At 54.4% G+C, this 18,397-nt stretch overlaps 8 protein-coding genes across 8 annotated transcripts; 2 read left to right on the top strand and 6 right to left on the bottom strand.

The window, feature by feature from the left end:
* The first annotated feature begins 591 nt into the window (after positions 1-591).
* On the top strand, positions 592-6,722 carry BU26DRAFT_512868 (uncharacterized protein). The gene is made up of 9 exons (XM_033827490.1): positions 592-819; positions 882-1,695; positions 1,745-3,336; positions 3,426-3,704; positions 3,753-4,094; positions 4,143-4,757; positions 4,815-5,784; positions 5,849-6,157; positions 6,216-6,722. Exons 1-9 carry the CDS (start codon positions 620-622, stop codon positions 6,405-6,407), a joined length of 5,313 nt encoding a protein of 1,770 aa, XP_033690933.1. The 5' UTR covers positions 592-619; the 3' UTR covers positions 6,408-6,722.
* A 242-nt stretch (positions 6,723-6,964) lies between these two features.
* BU26DRAFT_557414 (uncharacterized protein) lies at positions 6,965-7,357 on the bottom strand (the record flags this gene model as incomplete). Its single annotated transcript, XM_033832454.1, has 1 exon — positions 6,965-7,357. The coding sequence occupies one exon, from the start codon at positions 7,355-7,357 to the stop codon at positions 6,965-6,967; it is 393 nt and encodes a 130-aa protein (XP_033690932.1).
* A 409-nt stretch (positions 7,358-7,766) lies between these two features.
* BU26DRAFT_573748 (uncharacterized protein) lies at positions 7,767-8,616 on the bottom strand (the record flags this gene model as incomplete). The annotated part of the gene is made up of 2 exons (XM_033834307.1): positions 7,767-8,099; positions 8,161-8,616. The coding sequence occupies 2 exons, from the start codon at positions 8,614-8,616 to the stop codon at positions 7,953-7,955; spliced, it is 603 nt and encodes a 200-aa protein (XP_033690931.1). The 3' UTR covers positions 7,767-7,952.
* A 322-nt stretch (positions 8,617-8,938) lies between these two features.
* On the bottom strand, positions 8,939-11,091 carry BU26DRAFT_11886 (nucleoside hydrolase). The gene is made up of 8 exons (XM_033819495.1): positions 10,947-11,091; positions 10,772-10,875; positions 10,538-10,650; positions 10,426-10,482; positions 10,338-10,372; positions 9,975-10,280; positions 9,585-9,885; positions 8,939-9,474 (listed from the first exon to the last, which is right to left on the bottom strand). The coding sequence occupies exons 1-8, from the start codon at positions 10,980-10,982 to the stop codon at positions 9,005-9,007; spliced, it is 1,422 nt and encodes a 473-aa protein (XP_033690930.1). The 5' UTR covers positions 10,983-11,091; the 3' UTR covers positions 8,939-9,004.
* A 74-nt stretch (positions 11,092-11,165) lies between these two features.
* Positions 11,166-12,999, bottom strand: BU26DRAFT_512865 (SURF4-domain-containing protein). Its single transcript, XM_033827489.1, has 5 exons — positions 12,874-12,999; positions 12,515-12,811; positions 12,307-12,419; positions 11,683-12,241; positions 11,166-11,631 (listed from the first exon to the last, which is right to left on the bottom strand). Exons 2-5 carry the CDS (start codon positions 12,682-12,684, stop codon positions 11,559-11,561), a joined length of 915 nt encoding a protein of 304 aa, XP_033690929.1. The 5' UTR covers positions 12,685-12,811; positions 12,874-12,999; the 3' UTR covers positions 11,166-11,558.
* Positions 13,000-13,723: 724 nt separating this feature from the next.
* On the bottom strand, positions 13,724-15,222 carry BU26DRAFT_11868 (uncharacterized protein). Its single transcript, XM_033819489.1, has one exon. The coding sequence runs from the start codon at positions 14,887-14,889 to the stop codon at positions 13,810-13,812; it is 1,080 nt and encodes a 359-aa protein (XP_033690928.1). The 5' UTR covers positions 14,890-15,222; the 3' UTR covers positions 13,724-13,809.
* A 692-nt stretch (positions 15,223-15,914) lies between these two features.
* Positions 15,915-16,593, top strand: BU26DRAFT_11773 (uncharacterized protein). The gene has a single exon (XM_033819478.1). The coding sequence runs from the start codon at positions 16,059-16,061 to the stop codon at positions 16,416-16,418; it is 360 nt and encodes a 119-aa protein (XP_033690927.1). The 5' UTR covers positions 15,915-16,058; the 3' UTR covers positions 16,419-16,593.
* On the bottom strand, positions 16,594-17,813 carry BU26DRAFT_11772 (uncharacterized protein). Its single transcript, XM_033819477.1, has one exon. It carries the CDS (start codon positions 17,574-17,576, stop codon positions 16,770-16,772), a length of 807 nt encoding a protein of 268 aa, XP_033690926.1. The 5' UTR covers positions 17,577-17,813; the 3' UTR covers positions 16,594-16,769.
* Positions 17,814-18,397: the final 584 nt, after the last annotated feature.

Genomic DNA, 18,397 nt, shown 5'->3' with positions numbered 1-18,397 from the left:
CAACTCCGCACGTCCCGCTTCATGATAACAGTGGATGAGCTGTGGCTTCCGGTCTGGTGGCTGTGCGTTATCCTCTCTTGGCGGGTCTCTCAGCGCGCAGACGGGATGCTGGTTAAGGCTCATACACTTTGAGAGATGGCGATAAAACTCACCCCTAATGCTAACATGTTCAGATGCCCACCGCCACTGCAGAGCGTCTCCAACTGTGCGCACAGTCCATTCGATGCCCACCAACTGCTGGACGCGTGCGGCGGCGCTGCCCGCAACGCACAACATGCGATAGACCTATTGACGTTCGCTGCGCACTCTTCCCTTCTCCACGCAGCCTCCCCATCACAGATCGTCGAACACCGCGATGAAGCAGGAAGAAAGAGCTGAAGCGGCTAATTACTCCAGGTGCGTGTGCTCTTGCACAGTAGGTTTCAGCCTTGCAGCTGCTGCAACGCTGTGCCGCCGCAGGGGCGTTCGCCCCCACGCCCCTTTGAAACAACATGGCTGGAGACCGAACGCAGATGCGTCGTAACAGGACGCTTTATAGTTCAGTCGCTTCTGGCTTCCTTGGGTCCGTTCCTTTAATATCTTTTGTTTGCACGCTTATCACGTCCAAAGCTGTGGCGATATGGGGAAAAATTCGCGTCCTGTGACGACCACAGAGGACGCACGCGCAGTCGTCGAAGAGTTAGCGCGGCGCAAAGGGACCTTTACGGATGCATTCAGGCAAGAAGCAGAAGAGGAGGCAAAATATGGCCGCAAGGGCATGCTGCAAGCGATCGAAGGCAGCGAGGAGAATCGTGAAGACTTGGCAAGGGCACTGAAAATGTGAGAGCCCCGCCCTGGTTCTCCATGACGTTCGCTATGTAATGGAAATAACTGTTCCTTAGCATATCAACCGACCTGTACACAAGCCGTGCGCGATTCCTGATGGAAGTCATTCAGAATGCCGACGACAACAAGTATACCGAGGGCGAGACGCCAACAGTGTCCGTCACCGTCTTTCCGAAATATGTCAAGATTGAATGCAACGAAGAGGGCTTCTCCAGAGAGAACATTCAGGCGCTATGTCGGACGGGCCGGAGTTCCAAAACACCTGGCCAAGGATACACGGGCGAAAAGGGCATCGGCTTCAAGTCCGTCTTTAAGCTCGCCAATCGGGCACACATACGCTCTCCGCCTTACTACTTTCAGCTGGATCAGACGAGAGAGCTTGGCATGATCACGCCGCAGTGGGATGAAGACTTCTTTGACGACCACGAGGAAGAACATCAGACGACCATCGTCCTGGACCGCATCTGCGACCAGTCGATAGACTTTTCAACCGCGCTCGAAAAGGAAGTTGACGCAATCGACCCTGTCCTCATTCTTTTCCTGCGGCGCATAGAACGATTCCATCTCACGCTCTTTAAGTCCTCCTCGGATGACGCGCCGGCCATCTCAAAACGCTTTCGGCGCTTCGACTGGACGCCCGATTCTGGCATCGTGTCGCTCAAGGACGAAGATTCCAACACGAGACGCCGACTGTACAAACATCGATTCACCATTGATTTTGAAGGGGCTGAAACCCGACGACCAGGCATTACAGAGACCGACATTGTGCTAGCCTTTCCGGTGAAGAAGAAATCGGGCACGTATATGCCCTGGATACGGAAGCAGAACTTTGCCTTTGCATATCTGCCTCTTGGGGACTTTGGGTTCAAGGTCCGATATGTTATGATGGCTCGAACACTCCTGCTAATGCTGTGCACAGTTTGTTATTCAGGCAGATTTCCTCACCACGTCGAATCGGCAATCAGTCGACGAAGACAACTATTGGAACAAAAACATTGCAGACACGATTCCGCACGCCTTTGAGACAGCTATCGACAACTTCAACTTCAGTATCGGGAACTCACACTTGGACGAACTAGCAAAAACGTGGCCGCTCTACCTCAATTACAATACTACCGGCAGTGGCCTGAGCGCATACTGGCGCAACATAACAGAGGGCATAAATAAGCACCTCAGCGCAGCGCTCGTCATCAAGGACAGAACCGGCGAGGTCTCAGAGCCGAAACGTCTCCTATTCTTGGACTGGGCGCACGATCGCAATGGTGAGCCGATGTTTGGGCATATGTGCGACTACGTCTCCCCAGATTATCCCGACTCGGTCCGCGAGGCGCTCTTGTTGTTGGGCGTCACTGCCCCTAACTGGGGTTGGGTGTGCGACAAGCTCCAGGAGCTGCACAATCAAAGCTTGCTTCACATTAGGATGCGAAGCAAGGAGTGGTGCTCGGATCTTGCCAAGCTCATTCTCGAGCCACAGGAGCCCAGGGGCGACGGAAAGTATGCAAGAGACCTGAGAAGGATTCCCCTGATCCCCTTGGCCAACGGCACCTGGCGGCGACCCCCCTCTGAAGATGATCCAATCTACTTTCCGGCGAGCTTGGGGACGGCCATTCCCCCTGGCTTGCCATTGTCTCTAGTCGACGGAGAAGCTTGCGCTTGCCCCAAGAGGAGAAAGCTCTTTCGACTCCTTGGAGTAAAGGACTGCGACGTTCCCAACGTCGTCGAGCGGATCCTCGACTACCACGCCAAACTGAGCTCGGCAAATCCTGTTCATCTCATCGCCCAGCTCAAGTACCTCTACAAGATGCGAGAGCACCTGCGGCCCGGCGCCATGAACAAGATATACTTTGTGTGTCCCGCCAGCAAGTACTTCCAAAAGGGCACCTCGACATATGCCGATATTTCTGTTGGTAGCGAGCTGCAACAACTTTTCTCCGGTTACAGCGAGGCACACTTTCTGGACGGCCGCTACTTTGCAGAACTTGATCCTTCTGAAAGAGACAAGTTCGCACAATGGTTGGGTGAGACAGCCAGCGTGGCGCTGGCCCCTCGCTTCATCGCAACTGATTTCTGTCGGCTCCACAGAGACTTCGAATGGTTGTTGGCTAATAAAAGCGACCAGGTATTGGCTATCTTGCATCAGCACTGGAATCTTTACAACAAGGACATGACGAACACGGCGAAAGACACACTAGCAGGCCACGAATTCATGTGCAAGTCGGGAGATCTAGTTGCTTTGCGCGAAACCTACATCCCCTTTCCTAAACTTGTAGAAAAGACACAAACGTTTGGTGATGCCGACGACTGCCATTTCCTGGATTTGCCTAGCGGCGACCCGGAGGACTGGAAATTCTTGTCCAGCTTTGATGTCGGCTTGGATGAGGGACTCGACTTTTATTTGTGGGTTCTCAACCAGCCGGGCATCGAGGATTCCATGGACGTCGACAAGTCAAAACAGCTTTATCTAGCGATCCAGTCGCAAGCTTTCTCACCTGCTGAGAAGGAGAAGGTCAAGTAAGTGTACACAGCTACTTGAATGGCGGTCTTTGTTCCAGGCGTTGAAACAACCTAGGCCGCCTGATAATGCTAACTGTCATCAACAGGAACGCATTTGGTAATGCTTTTGTCGACCTTCCGAACTACGAGTATGAGCGTCTGAAAAGCTGTGTCTGGCATGGACCCAAGGGCTTCTCGTCCAAAAAGGCCTTACAGCCAGTCTACGGCCATGAACTAGGGCCGCTGTTTCAAGAGATCTTGAAAGTCCCAACCGTGACGGGTGCCGAAGCTCGAGAATATCTCGAACATCTTAGGGATGATAAGTTGACGACCATGGCAGATGTCACTGAAGTCTATGTGTTCATACAAAAATACCGCGCAATGACGTGAGAAGAGTACAGCACGCTAAATGAAATGTTGCTAATCGAGAACAGGTTCAGTGTCGATGACCGAACCGCCTGCATTGCGCTGCCGCCTTTATCGGGGTCTGCCCTCGAATGGAAAACGCCAGCTCAGTGCGTGTGGGACGACGACGAGTTTTCGCAGAATAAGCTCGAGCTGGAGAGCAAGACCGCCATTCGTCGCACCGTAGAGCAGCATGCGCCGACAGCAAAAGCCTTCTTCACCGACGTTCTCCAACTCCCAAATGCTGGCATCGACGAACTGCTTGCCGACTTGGCGTTGATGCAGAGTAAGAAGCGCGACGATCCGAAGCGAGTGTATCGGCTTTATGAGAGAATTGAGAGCCATCGTCGTAGCTGGCCAAAACCAATAACGCATGTGTCCACCCCAAGAGCGTGACAACTGGCTGACCGTTTCGATAGGAAAGCTTTCAAGAATGGCCCCCTCGTCTTTCTCCGTGGTATCAACGACCAAAGCGGCCAGTGGTTGTCACTCAAGGACTGCATCTGGACCCGGTCCGTTCTGCGGTCCAAGCATGCCCTCATGCCTTCGTTGAATCAATATCGCGGTCTGTTCCGAGACACGTTGGAAGTGCCGAATGCAACCATGGACATGCTAGTCACTGACTTGCTGAAATCGTCAATGTACGACCCCATGAAAGACGAGGACGGATACCAGTACGTAAAGGAGCTTCTGCAAGAAATTGCCCGTCTTCAGCAGAACAACAAGGAGCTAAAACAACTGAACAACAAAAAATGCTGGCCGTGCCGCACGTCAACGTGCCCGCGTAAGCTTTGCTCGATTGGAAGTTTCTATGTCAACGACCGGCAGGATCTGTTCGACATCTTCTCTGACAGTCACACCTTTCTCGATTTCGATTTCGACACTTCGAAAAAGGTTGCAGATTTGCTTCGTAATCGAGGCTGTGACTCGTTTCTGTCCGAGGAAGTTTTTATAGAAACGGAATCTCGCGAACCGCTTGAACGTGATTATGACCTCACGCAGGACTTTCGAGGTCGTGCAGATGCACTTCTCAAGTACGCAATTTCATCCTCCGATTGGACGCTGCGCCTTTCATGCTTACACTAGTATAGATATTTTGATTACGCCGAGTGCGACTCACCTTACGAGCTTCGTCCGCTTCTTGAAAATGTCGAGGTCTGGAGGAGTGCAAACATTAAGACGCGCTATACATTGCGAGGCACTACTGTGACGAAGAGAAAGGGCGGTTCCAGTGTAAATGTCAGCACTGCAGAAGACGAGACTGACAAGCTGGAGATTTACGTCTCGGCGAACAAGCACACGCGCGATTGTGCGCTTATAACAGACTTTCCGGAGCAGCTTGTAGCGGCACTGGAGCTTGAACCGGCCGATCTCCCAGATCTTCATCCCCTCCTGCTGGTGTCACTCGCCTCGCTGAAGGCCTTGCTGATCAGAAAAGGCATCACTGGCGGGGACGTTGCAGACGATTACGAAGAGACTTTGGCAGATTCGGTCAACGAAGACTTGCAGAGCCAAAGTGACAGCATCTGTGATGATAATAGTGACGACGCATGGACGACGACTGCAAGCAGTATTCGCTCGGATTCCGCAGGGTCGGCTATCCTTGAGTCTACGCGTGCTTCTGCGAGGTCTGAGGCTGCAAACACGACTCTGCGACCACATGTGGATCATCGACCTAGCTCTAGGCCGACCACGCCCGAGCCTCGGCCGCAGGATCATCTGAATGTACCTTCTGACGAGAGCCCACGGGAGCGACCGGTCACACCCCGCCCCACGGCTGCTGGTATTTACAGCACAGTTAACCGCAACCGGAACAGGGAGCGGCTTCAAGGCTTCGCCCGAAATGCGGATCCCGCATCAAGCTCGCGACCTGGGAGGTCAAGCGGGCAGTCTGGCGACGGAGGTGGCGTTTTTGACATGAGCACATTGAGGGAGACACTCCAGGCCGCTGAGCCTACTCCCGTGTCGATGAGCCCGCACAGAAGAGCAGGGCCGATTCCGAATCGCAATGAGAAGGAAATGGCCCGTGACTTGGAAGTCGGCTTTCTGGGGGAACAGTTTGTAAGTCCCTTAGACAGCCTGGCTTGCCCCATCTGGCCAGGTCAGAAGCTGACTCTTTGTCTAGGTATACACCTTGCTACACGATACGCTCGAGCTACCGGACTTCACAGGCGAGGTCAACTGGACCAGCAACCTGCGCTCTCGTGCTGGCTTCTCGACCTTTGGTCGCGAAATATCAGACTTTACCTATGAGGATAGGCAGGGCGCCCTCACCCGCCACTTTCTGCAGATGCAGCACCCGTACGTGACGCCAGAGTGGCTGTCCACGGCTTGCGACAATGGTAATATGCCTCTGTACCGGCTAGAGGTCAAGAGCACAACGAGCCAAGATCCTACTACTGCCTTTTATATGAGTGGCCATCAGTACGAATTGGTAAGCTTTGCCGAGTCGCGCAGCAAGTTAGCAGACCTTTGGGGCTAACATTAACTAGGCAAAGAAGCTGCGCGTTACCTCGGCGACGCCGTCAGAGGTCTACGTCGTTCTGCGCATCTCGGGCTTGGATGCATTGGAAGATGGGGCGGGACACCGGCCGCAGTGGAGAGTGTATTTAGACCCATACACTCGCGGCGAAGACATACTGAACTTTGGTGCGCCCACGTATGCCGTCAAGGCTACTGCGTAGAACGGCTTTGCATGATTCGATCTATATCCTGGGAGACGGGACAATTGAGGCGATTTGAATGACTGCATCTGAGCGCACTAGGCGCGGCTAGCCATAGAAACTTCTGGGACCTTCTGCGGTGCGCCAGTCATTCTGAAAGGCTTAAGGTTGGGATGGCGCGGAATACAATGCGCACATACCATAGGGCTGTGGAATCACGCATCCACAAGCCACCAAGGCGCCCTGCAGCCCAGGGTCATAAGTACAAGAGGCCGGTCATGAACGGATTGGAGCCGAGTACCACCGCATTGATAAAATTTGTATGGAACACTGCAGAAAATAGAAGAATGCACTAATATTCGGCTCTAATACGTTCACGCGCCCGTGCAACGCTCACCTAGGACTCAGAGGGCGCAGTTATAGGTGTAGAGAGAGTTAATCTCGTTAGTATATATGTGTACGCAGTTATTCGTACTCTTTATCTTTCTTACTTTCCTAGCTTTTGTAATACTATGCCTATAACTTTCCATCCTTCCTATCGCATTTCTTCCTTGCTTCCCCCCCAACACAATTGTCATCTACTTCCCTCCATTCTTCCTTTCCTTCTTGTTGTTCTTCTTCCCCCTAGTCTCTTCCCTAATCGCATCCCTGAATATATCCGCATACGAACCCGTCTTCTCCCGCGCAAAAATCTGCAGCTGTCGGAGAAATTTCTCCTGCGCTTGTTCCTGCTTGCTTTCCCGGACTGTTAGGTGGCTAAATGCTTCTGCCGTTTCTTGGATGTTGTTGTTGTCGTTGGTGGTAGTAGTGGTGGTAGAGGCGGCGGAGGAGAAGCGCGCCATTCTCTGTCTGCAGGGCGCGCATGGCTGCTGCTCCGTCGTGTAGTGCTGCACGGAGGCGGAGGCGGAGGGTGGGCTTTGGTCGGCGATCGCGCGGTCCCATTGGGCTTGGGAGGAGTGCCGTTTGTCCATGGTCGCTCCGGTTTCTGGACGGCTTGGAGGTGCTGAAGGGCTGGCTCTCTTCGAGATGGTGGATGCTGTGGGGTATCTAAGGGGGTGGGGATGGTGTTTTGGTGTAAGGAGATGCGTGGGCTCAAGGCAGCGCAGCAGAGATAAAAAATATTTTTTCTAGGCTGCCTTGTATGGTGCCCGTGGATGGATGTCGAGGGGCGTTGGGCTGGGAGACTGCGTCGTGCCATGGTATTTCTCGACCAACCGACCGTTAAGGCATCCAACCGATCTGCGGGGGATGAGAAGGTTCCATGCTTGCGGGAAGGATCATGAGATGAGTGAGTATGCTGATCAAAAGGGGCATTAGAATGCCAACAACGCCTTTCTTTCCATAAACATTATATCGCGGTCCTCAAGCGTGCCACTCTCGAGCCCTTCTCATGCGTCCTTCGTAACGTTCCTTCAACCGCCCGCTTCATCACAGAGCCGCGCTCATTTCTACAGAAAAGAAAGCATCACAGTAATGTAGAGCTAACTGATCATGTCGCAGAAGGGGGGTCTCGTTCACCTCCACCTCCTGCTCCCTCCTGCTCCCCCACCTCTTGCGAATTATTGTTCAAACACCCGTTCTAACCTCCGACTCGCGGCCCCTCCGCTCCTCACGCCTCGTCTGCTGCAGCATCTGCTGCAGCGTCATGCGCTCTCGTCCACCCAGCCCCGCGCCCATCGAACCTGCCTGCTGTTCGCGCGCCTCGGCCCTTGCCTGTGCACTGGATCAGCATCCACTCCCTCTCCCTCTCCCCATGCCACAAAATCATACATACCTCCGCAGCCCTAGCAGCAGCCTCCCTCCAGTTCACTGGCGGTCTCTCAACCTCCCCACTCCTAGTCACATTCCCATTCTCTGCGACAGCCGCATCTTCTGCGTTCGCCGCATCCGTCTTCCTTGCAGAACCTGGTCGCTCCTCCGGGTCGCCTAGCGTGCGGTCCCCGATGCGCTCCGGAGTCGGTAGTACTTTAGCGGTCGCGGGCGATTTCTCGTCGCCGTGCTGCTGCAGCTTGACGCTGACTTTGCGGGTGGCGGGGTCTTTGGAGATTTCGACGCGCGGGCAGAGGGACGCGAGACAGTTGCCCATTGTGAAGTGTTTTTGGTTGGAAATGGAGTTTGAGGAGGGGACGGTGAGGGTAGTGGTGGAGCGTGGGATATGCGTGGTGGAGGACGACAGGCGAGGGAATGTGGAGTGTTTGGGGCTTGAGTGAAAGCTGTGATGCTGTGACATGTTAACGCGAGGGCGAGAGGGAAAGTTTAGCCTTTTAAATGGTGGTGAAAACTACTACACTAAGACAAACGCAGATTTTAATATTTGCATCTGGGAGCGGACGAGAGCAGGGAAAGAACGAGATGAATGTGGATCCTGGGCTCTTCCAAGGTTGCATCCCGCGCGAAATTGTGCCTCCCCGGCTGCACCATATCATATCCCGTCAGCTCGTCGAGATTCTCGAGACAGACGGCGCGCTTTCTAAACTTCTGGCCTAGTATCTTAGCATATCTCCACGACCGCAGAAGACCTGCCAGCATATGATGAGTGCGAGCTAAAACTTTGACAGTGTCCTGAGCAGTTGGAGTGCATCTAGTCCCCTATTCCAACCCTCCCTCAGCTGCCCCCCTTAAACCGCACCAAATACCCTCCCCAACAACACCCCGGCAAACCTCTCCTCGCCCGGACTCGCCACACACCTCTGAATCCTATTTCCCCTTCTCGAATCCCTCCACCCGCCAGCATCCCCCACAACATCCACATCCACACTCCCAGTCCCCTCCTTTACACTCCTACCCCTCCTATCAACAATAGAACAACCCCGTGTCCACTGCCCCGACGTCTCCACTCTGATATCCTCGTCCTTGGTGAACTTCCACATAGGGTCCGAGGGCGACATGCAGTACCAGATGGTGAGGGGGTCGTGGAGCTGGAGACCGAGTTTTGCGGGGTCTTGCTCGGGGTCTTGGGAGAAGACTTTGCGGTATGTGGATTCGAGGAAGAGCGAGGCCCATTCGGCGAGCGGTGAGCCGCTGAGGGCGGCGGAAGAGATGTGTGTGTTGAAGAGGGATTGCGGCATGAGGTGGGGCTCTGTTATATCTGTTCAATCGCAAGTTAGCTTCCGCTGCCCTTCATGCATCTTTCTTCCGGACTCTTCAAAGGCCGAGCTGCTCAAGCATCGCAACGCGTAAATAAGGGAAAGGACTCACCGAGCGGAAACATCTTCACTTTCAGCCTTCTCGATAGGGTTTCTGGATACGCGGGAAGCTGTCCCTTTCCCTCCTTGCTGATCACAGGCGGCATTGTAGTCTTCGGATGCGGGCTCGTGAGCGCGTACATTCGCGCAGCCGCCACGCTATCCGCATAGGTATTGAACTCAGCGCCGGGCGTCATCTGGTTCCTCTCATTCAGCCTTCTGCGCAGAGGAGTATCAGGCTGCTTGATGAGGTTGAAATGCGGGACTGGAATCGACAAGACGTCCGGGGAGTACAAGCGAGAAAGATTGGGCGGCTAAACGCAGCTCAGAAAAGCGAAAGCGACAACAGAAGAAATAGACGAGGAGCGAAATACGAGAAGAGAAGGAATAGGGCAGAACTCACATTCCCCGGAGCATCCACCGCGCCGCCCATAACCACGACCTCCCTCACCCTCAAGAACGCCTCTGGATCCGTAGCCGCCGCAATCGCCAAATTCGTCAGCGGCCCAATCGCCACGATCGTAATCGTATCCGGCTCGTTCTCGCGCAGCATCTGCAGCATCTCCTCGTGGGCCGGCTTCAGCGAAGGCGTGAAGAGCGAGTGAGCATCCTTGACAGCTTGCAATTCCGCAGCCTCTTCTGGGTAGAGAGTATCTGGCCTAGGTTTGAAGAGGGATTTCCACGTCTCGGCGGGTGTGAGGTGCGGATGCTGGCATTTGTCAGTTTGACTTGTTTTGCTTTGCTGGCTTGGAGAGAGCATTCGTACGCTGTGGTGAATGCCGCCTAGACCATCAATTCCATCTGCGCGAGTTAGTATTTCCTCCCGCATCATACGCAACGCGTGGGTCACTCACGGAAGAAATCCGCCACCATCATCTGCTCGGCCAGCGGCTCCTCCGCTCCAACCGCAACTACCATATCCCGCATCAGCAGCCGTTCTTCTTTCAATCACCACCATGAACCTACCAATTGGTTTCCTCTTCATCAGCGTCTCAAACCCCTCCGGCCTCCTATTCTCTTTCCGCCACGCGCGCTCTTTCTCAATGTAATGGAACAGCGTGACAATATTCCTTAGGCAACTGAACAAAGGTGAGAATATATCCAGCGGTAACGATAAAAAAAAGCCAGTGATGTAGTTCTTCTTCGACGAAGGAAGGGCAACAAGCCATCCAGTAAAAGAAGCGAAGAAAATAGACATACTTCTGCACATCCACATTCCCAAACGTAAGACTCAGCATCAGCACCTCCAGCTCCTCCGGCGACGCCGAGAAAGCAAGCAGCATCGCGAGGACATCGTCTACGCCCTAATTGAACACCTCGTTAGTCATGACGCAAAGCGGCGGTAGAGAGGGGAGGGGGAAAGTGGAAGTCCTACCGGATCCGTGTCTATTATGATACGATTAGGTGCCATCTTGTGTGTGCTACCTGAAAGACCAAATAATAATAAATGAGTAGTGGTACGGGAGAGAAAAGAATGTATAGAAGTGTGTTGATGTTCGGTTGGCGCAAAAACAGGAGGTCAAGAGTTAGGATCGGAAATCGGAAGCTGATTAGATAAGAGCAACGTCTGCAGGGTCCAATAATCGTGGAAAAGCTGCAGTAAAGCGGAGCTCCCCGAAGCGCGGATCAAATAAGTAGCAGTCTAGTCGAGCGTCCTTACGCTGTTCGTTTAGCAAATGCTTCCGTCTTCTCTGGTCATTGTTTGAAAGCCAAGAGAAAATTTCAGATTGCCCCAAAAATGCAATCGGTAACTCCAATTGCAATGTTACTAACGCCACTGTTGACAGTCATAGTCTACACAAAGCCGTAGCCATTGGACTCCTTGCTAAGCTCCCAGGTTTTGGTGCTGTCTTTCCTCCCTTCCTTGCACTCATGAGCGATTTAATCGCCGCTAGTTTCTTCGATGTTAAATGTCGGATATCACATGTTTTATTCGTTCATGCTCGCATGCGGAGTTTCCAAAACGTGGTGTGAAACGAGAGGTCGCCTAGTAGACCTTCTTCTTCTCGTCGACGGAGAATTGGCCCGGGCCCATGTTGACCAGCAAAAGGAGACCGCCGCTGAGATACTTGTTAGCTAAGCATTTCCCCTAGCGACGGAGGTGGACTTACACAATGGAAAGGATCTGGAAGAAGTCGTACTTCGCAAAGTCCTTGTGCGGGTGATGCGGGTGTAGCGTCCAGAAGTTGTTGACCAAGACGTTGAAGATGCTGAGAATGACCACCAGCATGATAGCGCTGAACTTGGCCTTGAATCCGACAACAACCATAACGCAAGCCACGAAACCCAGGAAGCTAACACAAATTCTCCAAAAGCTCCAGTCACCACGGAAGACGAATCCGACGAAGAGGAAAATCAGCAGGACGCGACCAGCGAGCTGGAAGTACATCTTGCGGTCCTTCTCGTCGAGCTGAGGCAGGCCGGCGGGCGCGAACCTCTTACGCACCCACGAATCCGAGAGCACCATCAGCAGTCCGCCCATGACCGACAAGTTGCGGAGGAAGAAGTTCAGGTCGAAGACGAGACCGTATCCGATTCCTTGTAGGACTACCACACCAATGAGGCCGAAGACGCCGTAGTCTGAGTGTTTCCGTACGATGATCATGAACGAGCAGGCGGTCATGGCGATTACGTTGACGATGAGGAAGAGGTGCGTGAGACCGGTCGGAACTGTGCAAAAGAGAGCAGGTTAGCGGCTGCTCAACAAGACGATGGAGCTCGGCGGGTGAGCGTACTGTGTCTGTAGTCGTGGAGGTAGGTGAGCTGGTCCTTCCATTGTGTTATTATGCGCAGCGCATCTTCGAGGAAAGTGACGACGATTAAGAAGCGTCCAATTGCGGGCAGATACCTATTCAGACCTCGTTAGCTATCACGCCTCACATGGTGCTCTTTGTGCGCCGGCCGCAGCTTCACGGGCCCCAGATCTCCTGACGGAATACTCACGGCTTAATCGGGTCCGACAGCATATCCAGCATATCCTCAATCTTGCTCGTCTGTTCCCTCAGCTGGTCGAGCGGGCTGGGGTCGCTATTGTCCGCATCGCTGCGTCCAGCTTGGCCGAAAGGGCTCTGGTTGCCCAGATGGTAACCCGCAGTTCCACGTATTTGCGCCATGAGTGTAGTCGAAGGAAAGGAAAAAGAAAGAGAAATTCGGAGTATTGAGGCGTTGGGTTGGCGGGCGGTCCGGGGTTTTAGTGCGCTCTGAAGCTCTTTCCCGCTGAAGTAACCGTGGCCTCTGGTTCTGGGCTTATGTCAGCGGCCTGGCCGACCTCAGGGCTGGTGATGCGTCTTCCGTTCACTTACTTCCGATTCACACACTGCAGATATTAAAACGCCCTGTCCTAGCGGTTTTTTCAGTATAGCCAGATGCGCTTCACGGCCTTAATCGACGTTTATATTATATAGGCTACCGTGGCCGAATGGTGGCTCATCACGCGTCGTGACAAAGACTATTGATGCCAGATTTCTTTGCTCCAGCTCGTGCTTGCGGCTCTAACCTTCTGCGTCGGACAGCAACTCCTGCCCGGCTTTGTCTGATGCCGTCACGCCCAGCTGGCTAACGGCCACCACAGTGCGGCTGCTGGTGACGTGAGCACTCAGCACGAGTATTTTTGGCGCGGTTTGCGCGCCACCCGTCGTGGCGCTCCGGCTGTGAGCTAACGGTGACGCCAAGACATCCAATGACGACAGCATGCAAAAAGAATTCGTCTGATATGGTCAAATATTATTTTCAGCTTGATGAGCTATCTGCGAGCCTTACAACCTCCAGGCTCCCAGCGGAATGCCGATCATAGGCGCTCATGCAAGGGGAGAGGATTTTAACAACACTCGGGCTATGGCGATGCAAACAGAAGATGGAGATGGAGATCCTGAATACCGTGCATTTCCTAGACACCAGTACCCTTTTGGAGAAAGAAAACAAACGAGGCTGTTGGCAGCCAACCGATGCAATGGAGCGCTTCCCACACCCCTCCACAAAAGCATTGTAATGAGCACTGCTGTTGTACATCTCTTGTCCAGTCCATTTTATGCAGTCTGTTCTGAAGTAAAGACCTCGTGGGGCTAGAAAATCATTGCATCGACACACATGGCTGAGGCATGCCGAAACTCCAACGTTGAACCTCCAATAAGTGTCAAGAAAATGTGGGCCGTGCTGCCCAAGACTCGAGAAAATGTGACACGTACCAGAAAATTCGAGCCCGCCTCAGGGGATAGTCCCGCTTCAACGGTATGGCTTTTTTATACCACTGGCCAGTCAGAGTCCATCGGGTGGCTGGCGTCCGAGGTTGGCTCAGACAGAACCTCGAATCGAGAGGCCGGCTTGACGTTCTCCGTCTTCTTGACCGGGGCCTTGACGGGGGCGGGCTGAATGGGCGTAGGCTCCTGTGGAGCTCCGGAATCGCTGCCCTCCTCTGCGGTCTCCCCTCCAGCTTTGTTCTTGCGCTGCTTCTTAACCTTGGGGACGGTGGTCCATGCGGACTCCTCCATAGCCAGTCTCATCTGCTCTTCCTCGGAAGGAAGGTTTGCGTACGACATCGAATCGGGTGTCGGGGCAGTACCGTTGGTATGAGCCTCGCTGGAGCTGGCGGTCGAGGTGGCATCGATCGTGTCGAGCAGCTGGCCGCCCACAGGCTGAACCGGAGCAGTAGGGCGGTTCCAAGGGTTTGACGTCGGAGCCTGAGCAGATTGAAGGCCGTTCCGGGCCGCCTCTCCACGGGCCTCACGGGCACGACGACGCTGGTTCTCCTCGAGGATCTTGCGCTCCTTCTCGGCTTCTTCACGCGCAGCCCTCTCTCTCTCCTTCTTCTCCCTGTTCTGCTTTTGCCTCTTTGTCTCCTGCGGAGTCTCCGACCGCTTCTGCTGCGGCTTAGCCGGGCGCGCCGGCTTCTCGGAGGCGCTAATCTTCAAGACCGAGGGAGTGGCGTGGGACTCCAGCATGTCCGAGACGTCCCTTCCGCTGGGGGCGGTGACGGCCGTAGTCGCCCCGAGTGAGGGAGATGTGACGGGCGATAGATCATCGTCGGCGTCGGCGCCCGCAGTGGACGAAGCGGCGGAGAGGTACGACTCGGCTTTGTCACCGACCTCTTGGACGGCCTTCTTGACCGACCTGCGAGGAGCCTTGGCTTTTGCGGGCTTCGCAGCCGATTTGGACTTCGCTTCTCCCTCATCCCACTGAATGGGTTCTTTTGTGGTAGCGGTGTTGGCCGCTCGCTGAAGTGGTCGACCTCGATGTTTGCCACGGTTGCTGTTCTGGCTGTAATAGTAATAGAGAGCTCCGCTGATGGCTAGCACAAGGGCCCAGCTCAGCCAGGCCTCCATGATGGCGGTCTAGTTGCACGAAGGCGATGCACTGGTTGCGGGAGAGTTTGGATAGCTCTTATTGAAGGCCCCCAGGGCCAGGCGTGTTCTCGAGAGCGTAGCGGGTGGTGGTGACGGCCGAATGGTAAACGGGCGCTGGCTAGATTCAGGGCCCACTTCGTATGCAATTGCTGCTTGAGAAGCGGGCGCCGGCCGTTGACTTCGCTGAGGGAGTGTTGAGACGGCTGAAGCAAGGGGAGCCGCTGTCGAGGGGGAGTGGCGCGTAGACGTGGAGTCAATTGGTAGGGCAAGCCAATGCCTCCTTGTCGACTTTGGTTGCGCTCTCTGCTCCGGCGGAATTGATATTCGAGGAGGTGGTGGTTACAGTGAGCGCAGCGGGCGGTGCGGCCCAGCTAAGGTGAGGGACCGCTTCGGGAAGGCAGGTGGCCGACGGAAGAATGCAGACAGTCCCGCGGAGAGGTAAAGCTGACCTCGAGGCAGTGACTGCGAGGGTGGGTACGGGAATGAGACAAACAAGGAGCGAAAGAGGTCAGAGGAAAAGGGAATGTGAGAGATCGCGGGCAGGTGTTGAGCACCCCCAGGGCTGGGCAGCTGCGATGGGCGTGCCTTCCCTCAAAGCGGGCTAGTGCGCTTGTGGGAGCTTCGTCAGCGCCCCGGATCGACTGATGCGCGAACGTGAAGCTTGGAGGGTCTGCGCGACAATTGCGAGCGCAACTCCTGTCGGGTGCTTTCACGAATTATACGGAATTTCCGCCGCCGTTCCCCTCTCACCGCCAATGGCTGCATGCTCGTCTGCGCAGATGAGATGCGTCGACGGCGGCGCGCCGGTGGCGAAGAGGCCACCTTGCTCGATGCTGAAGCTCGTTCACCGCGGACCCTGACCGTAAACAGGAACACTACTATTGGATTGATTTCTCGGCATCCGGCACCTGCTGCGCCGTTCCACGAGGTCCCCACACGCACCTGCAGACGTCAGTTAATCAGCCTCTTCAACAGCTTCCAGATATCGCCTGGTCTCGACCGAAATGTCGCTCGCGCAAGCAGCTGCTGGATAGGGGTTGCTTTTGGCGAGCACCCACGCTGACTTGCCGAATCTCATTCTTTTACGAAAGAGCTATCAATCGACAAGCCCGAGCGGTTACACCACGCGTCTCAAGGCGCAGAGCGAGATGACCGACAAGCCTTGGTGCTGTCTCTTACATTCGCGAGGGATTGGCACGCATTGGCTCCCTCTTTCCGCCTTCATTCGACTAGTTTTCTGGGCGTCGTCTTCAGCTGCACAAGTACAGCACTACGGCCTACGACTCCGATCAGCGAGGCCCCTCAGATCGCCGTTACGCGATGCGCATTATGTATTGCACAAGCGACAACATCACGGGCGACCACGCTACATCCACGGAGCCATAAGCGGCTGCGAGAGAACTGTTGTTGCTCCATTCGCCGCTTTCGGTAAGTTGATCATAGTCTCGAGAAATCCAGCCTATGGAGTTTGTTCGATGGACCGTTACTTTGCTCCGCAGTTACCATAGGGTTACGCTAGAACGTCGATCCTCTTGGCTTGCACCGAAGACAGAAGTGGGAAGCAGGCACTGCTCAGCCAGCAACGTGTGGTAAGCGTTCTGAACTATTAACGCCGTTCTCCCGAAGTCATTGGTCATCAATAGATATTCATCTACCAGGTGTATATCCCTTGTCCTTTCTCTACGCATAGAGGCAGCCGGATATGCTAACAAAGAACCAGACAATCATCCTCATGACCCCAACTCCTCAAACAAGCATACATGCCGCCCAATGGTCGTAAATATACCCTACTGTACAGAAGAAAAGTCCCACCTCCGCACCATCATAACATCTCCACTCCGTCAAGAAACACCAACAGATCAACACTCCCTCTTCGCAGGTCTCTCTCCCACGCCTTCTTCAGCCTTCCTCTTGTTCGACCCCTCACTCCCAAAGCTCGACGTCCTGCTCATCGGCGGCGTCGCCATCGGCCCCTGTGCCCCGACAGAAAACCCCAAACCCGGATTCTGAGCACACCCGGCTCTTTGATTCGGGGGGCTCGTCTGGCCTTGCTGTTGTTGTTGAGCTGCCTGACTTCGCTGCGCCATCTGCATGTGGCGCGCAATATCCCCAAGACCCGGTCCCACGATGTTCCGATCTCCTATCACCGTTGCGCCGCAATTGACATTGATGTTGATGTTGGGGAAGTGGCGCGGGTCTCTCCTCAGTGGTCTGTGTCGGGGAGGTTCTCGGTATCCAGCGGGTTGATGGGCTGCTTGCGCCGCTGCTTGCGCTAATGGGACTGTGGGCGGTATGCCTCCGTGCAATAGTATGGCGACCAAATTCGCTATCCGCACGCTGTCCATCTGCGCGATACTGATGATGTTTCCATGACCTCGGATCTGCGTCGTCGCATTGATATTGACTTCAGGCGTGTCATCGTCGTCTTTCTCCTCATCATCCGCATCGTACGGATTGTGCAGATTGGGAATCGGCGCAGCGGGATCGACAACCATGTGGTACGCAGGTGGCGGTGGCATATCCTCAGAACCAGGAGTCCTCTCAGCAGAATCAGAATTCGCCTGCTCTTGCTGTTGTCGCTGAAATTGTTGTAGCTGCTGTTGCAGTGTAGGAAGGAGGGATTGAATCTTGGCGTCTTGCAGCGCTGAATTCCGCGACGGATCCATTTTCTATATGTGGGTATATGCGGTTCTAAAGCAATACGGTTTCCGGGGCCAAAAGGGTGACGTCCGGGGTTGGATGGCTGATGGGGGGATGATGGGGCGGTGATTGATGAGTTGTGGCGTGATGCTGAGCTGAGGGAACGAGGGATGGGCCTGCGATCATGTGAGGGTGCAGTGGTGGTGGCCGATGCTGTCGGTGATCTGCGAACAGGTACGGGTAGGTGAGGCTATGTCGGTAGATCGCGTCGGGAGGTTTGTTGTATGGTGGATCGTGATGTGTGGTGATGTGGGCGCCACAGAGGTGTGGATGTGTTGCGATGTACTCTATTTGGTACGGGGTTTAATGCTAACAGTGTGGAGACAGGTGGCTTGACGCTTTGCGCCGTCAGTACACACATTCCTCCCCTAGGAAAATACGTACCAGACTTCCAGCCTTCTTCACACGCACTGCAGTACTCAGTAGTCGCTGTGCAGTCCTCAACGACAGCGAGCGAAAGATACCTGAAGTGCCCGCACGAAGTCTACTATAAATACCACCACCCCTCTATTGACAGTTTCTGAAACCCGCACACAATAGCAAGCCTCCCAACCCCGGAACCGCAGGCACCATCATGCGGTAACCGCAAAACGCAAACTGCAAAACGCAAAATCCCTATTGTACCACCCACTACAATAGCGCCGCCAACACGCACTATCCCCCTTTCAGCCACCCTTCCGCACATCATTCCCACCACCAACAACGCATTGCATTGCAAACACCAACATCGCATCAATTCAACCACGGCTCGCCTCGCAACACACCGCCAAACAAACTTTCACGCACG

This window comes from Trematosphaeria pertusa, assembly GCF_010094035.1.
Source record: "Trematosphaeria pertusa strain CBS 122368 unplaced genomic scaffold BU26scaffold_1, whole genome shotgun sequence".
NCBI lineage: Eukaryota > Fungi > Ascomycota > Dothideomycetes > Pleosporales > Trematosphaeriaceae > Trematosphaeria > Trematosphaeria pertusa.
This window is presented reverse-complemented; position numbering and strand designations above follow the sequence as displayed.

Excerpts from the sequence above, each read along its gene's own strand:
- BU26DRAFT_11772 (XM_033819477.1), bottom strand. The coding sequence starts at position 17,576 with ATGGATCCGTCGCGGAATTCAGCGCTGCAAGACGCCAAGATTCAATCC.
- BU26DRAFT_512865 (XM_033827489.1), bottom strand. The coding sequence starts at position 12,684 with ATGGCGCAAATACGTGGAACTGCGGGTTACCATCTGGGCAACCAGAGC. Across the intron at positions 12,242-12,306 it reads CCTCCACGACTACAGACACA|TTCCGACCGGTCTCACGCAC; the intron begins GTACGCTCACCC and ends TCTTTTGCACAG. Across the intron at positions 11,632-11,682 it reads TTCCAGATCCTTTCCATTGT|CGGCGGTCTCCTTTTGCTGG; the intron begins GTAAGTCCACCT and ends CAAGTATCTCAG.
- BU26DRAFT_11868 (XM_033819489.1), bottom strand. The coding sequence starts at position 14,889 with ATGGAGGCCTGGCTGAGCTGGGCCCTTGTGCTAGCCATCAGCGGAGCT.
- BU26DRAFT_11886 (XM_033819495.1), bottom strand. The coding sequence starts at position 10,982 with ATGGCACCTAATCGTATCATAATAGACACGGATCCG. Across the intron at positions 10,651-10,771 it reads GGGAATGTGGATGTGCAGAA|TTGCCTAAGGAATATTGTCA; the intron begins GTATGTCTATTT and ends ACCTTTGTTCAG. Across the intron at positions 10,281-10,337 it reads TAGGCGGCATTCACCACAGC|CATCCGCACCTCACACCCGC; the intron begins GTACGAATGCTC and ends GACAAATGCCAG.
- BU26DRAFT_11773 (XM_033819478.1), top strand. The coding sequence starts at position 16,059 with ATGACCGACAAGCCTTGGTGCTGTCTCTTACATTCGCGAGGGATTGGC.
- BU26DRAFT_512868 (XM_033827490.1), top strand. The coding sequence starts at position 620 with ATGGGGAAAAATTCGCGTCCTGTGACGACCACAGAGGACGCACGCGCA. Across the intron at positions 3,705-3,752 it reads CAAAAATACCGCGCAATGAC|GTTCAGTGTCGATGACCGAA; the intron begins GTGAGAAGAGTA and ends AATCGAGAACAG. Across the intron at positions 4,758-4,814 it reads CGTGCAGATGCACTTCTCAA|ATATTTTGATTACGCCGAGT; the intron begins GTACGCAATTTC and ends ACACTAGTATAG.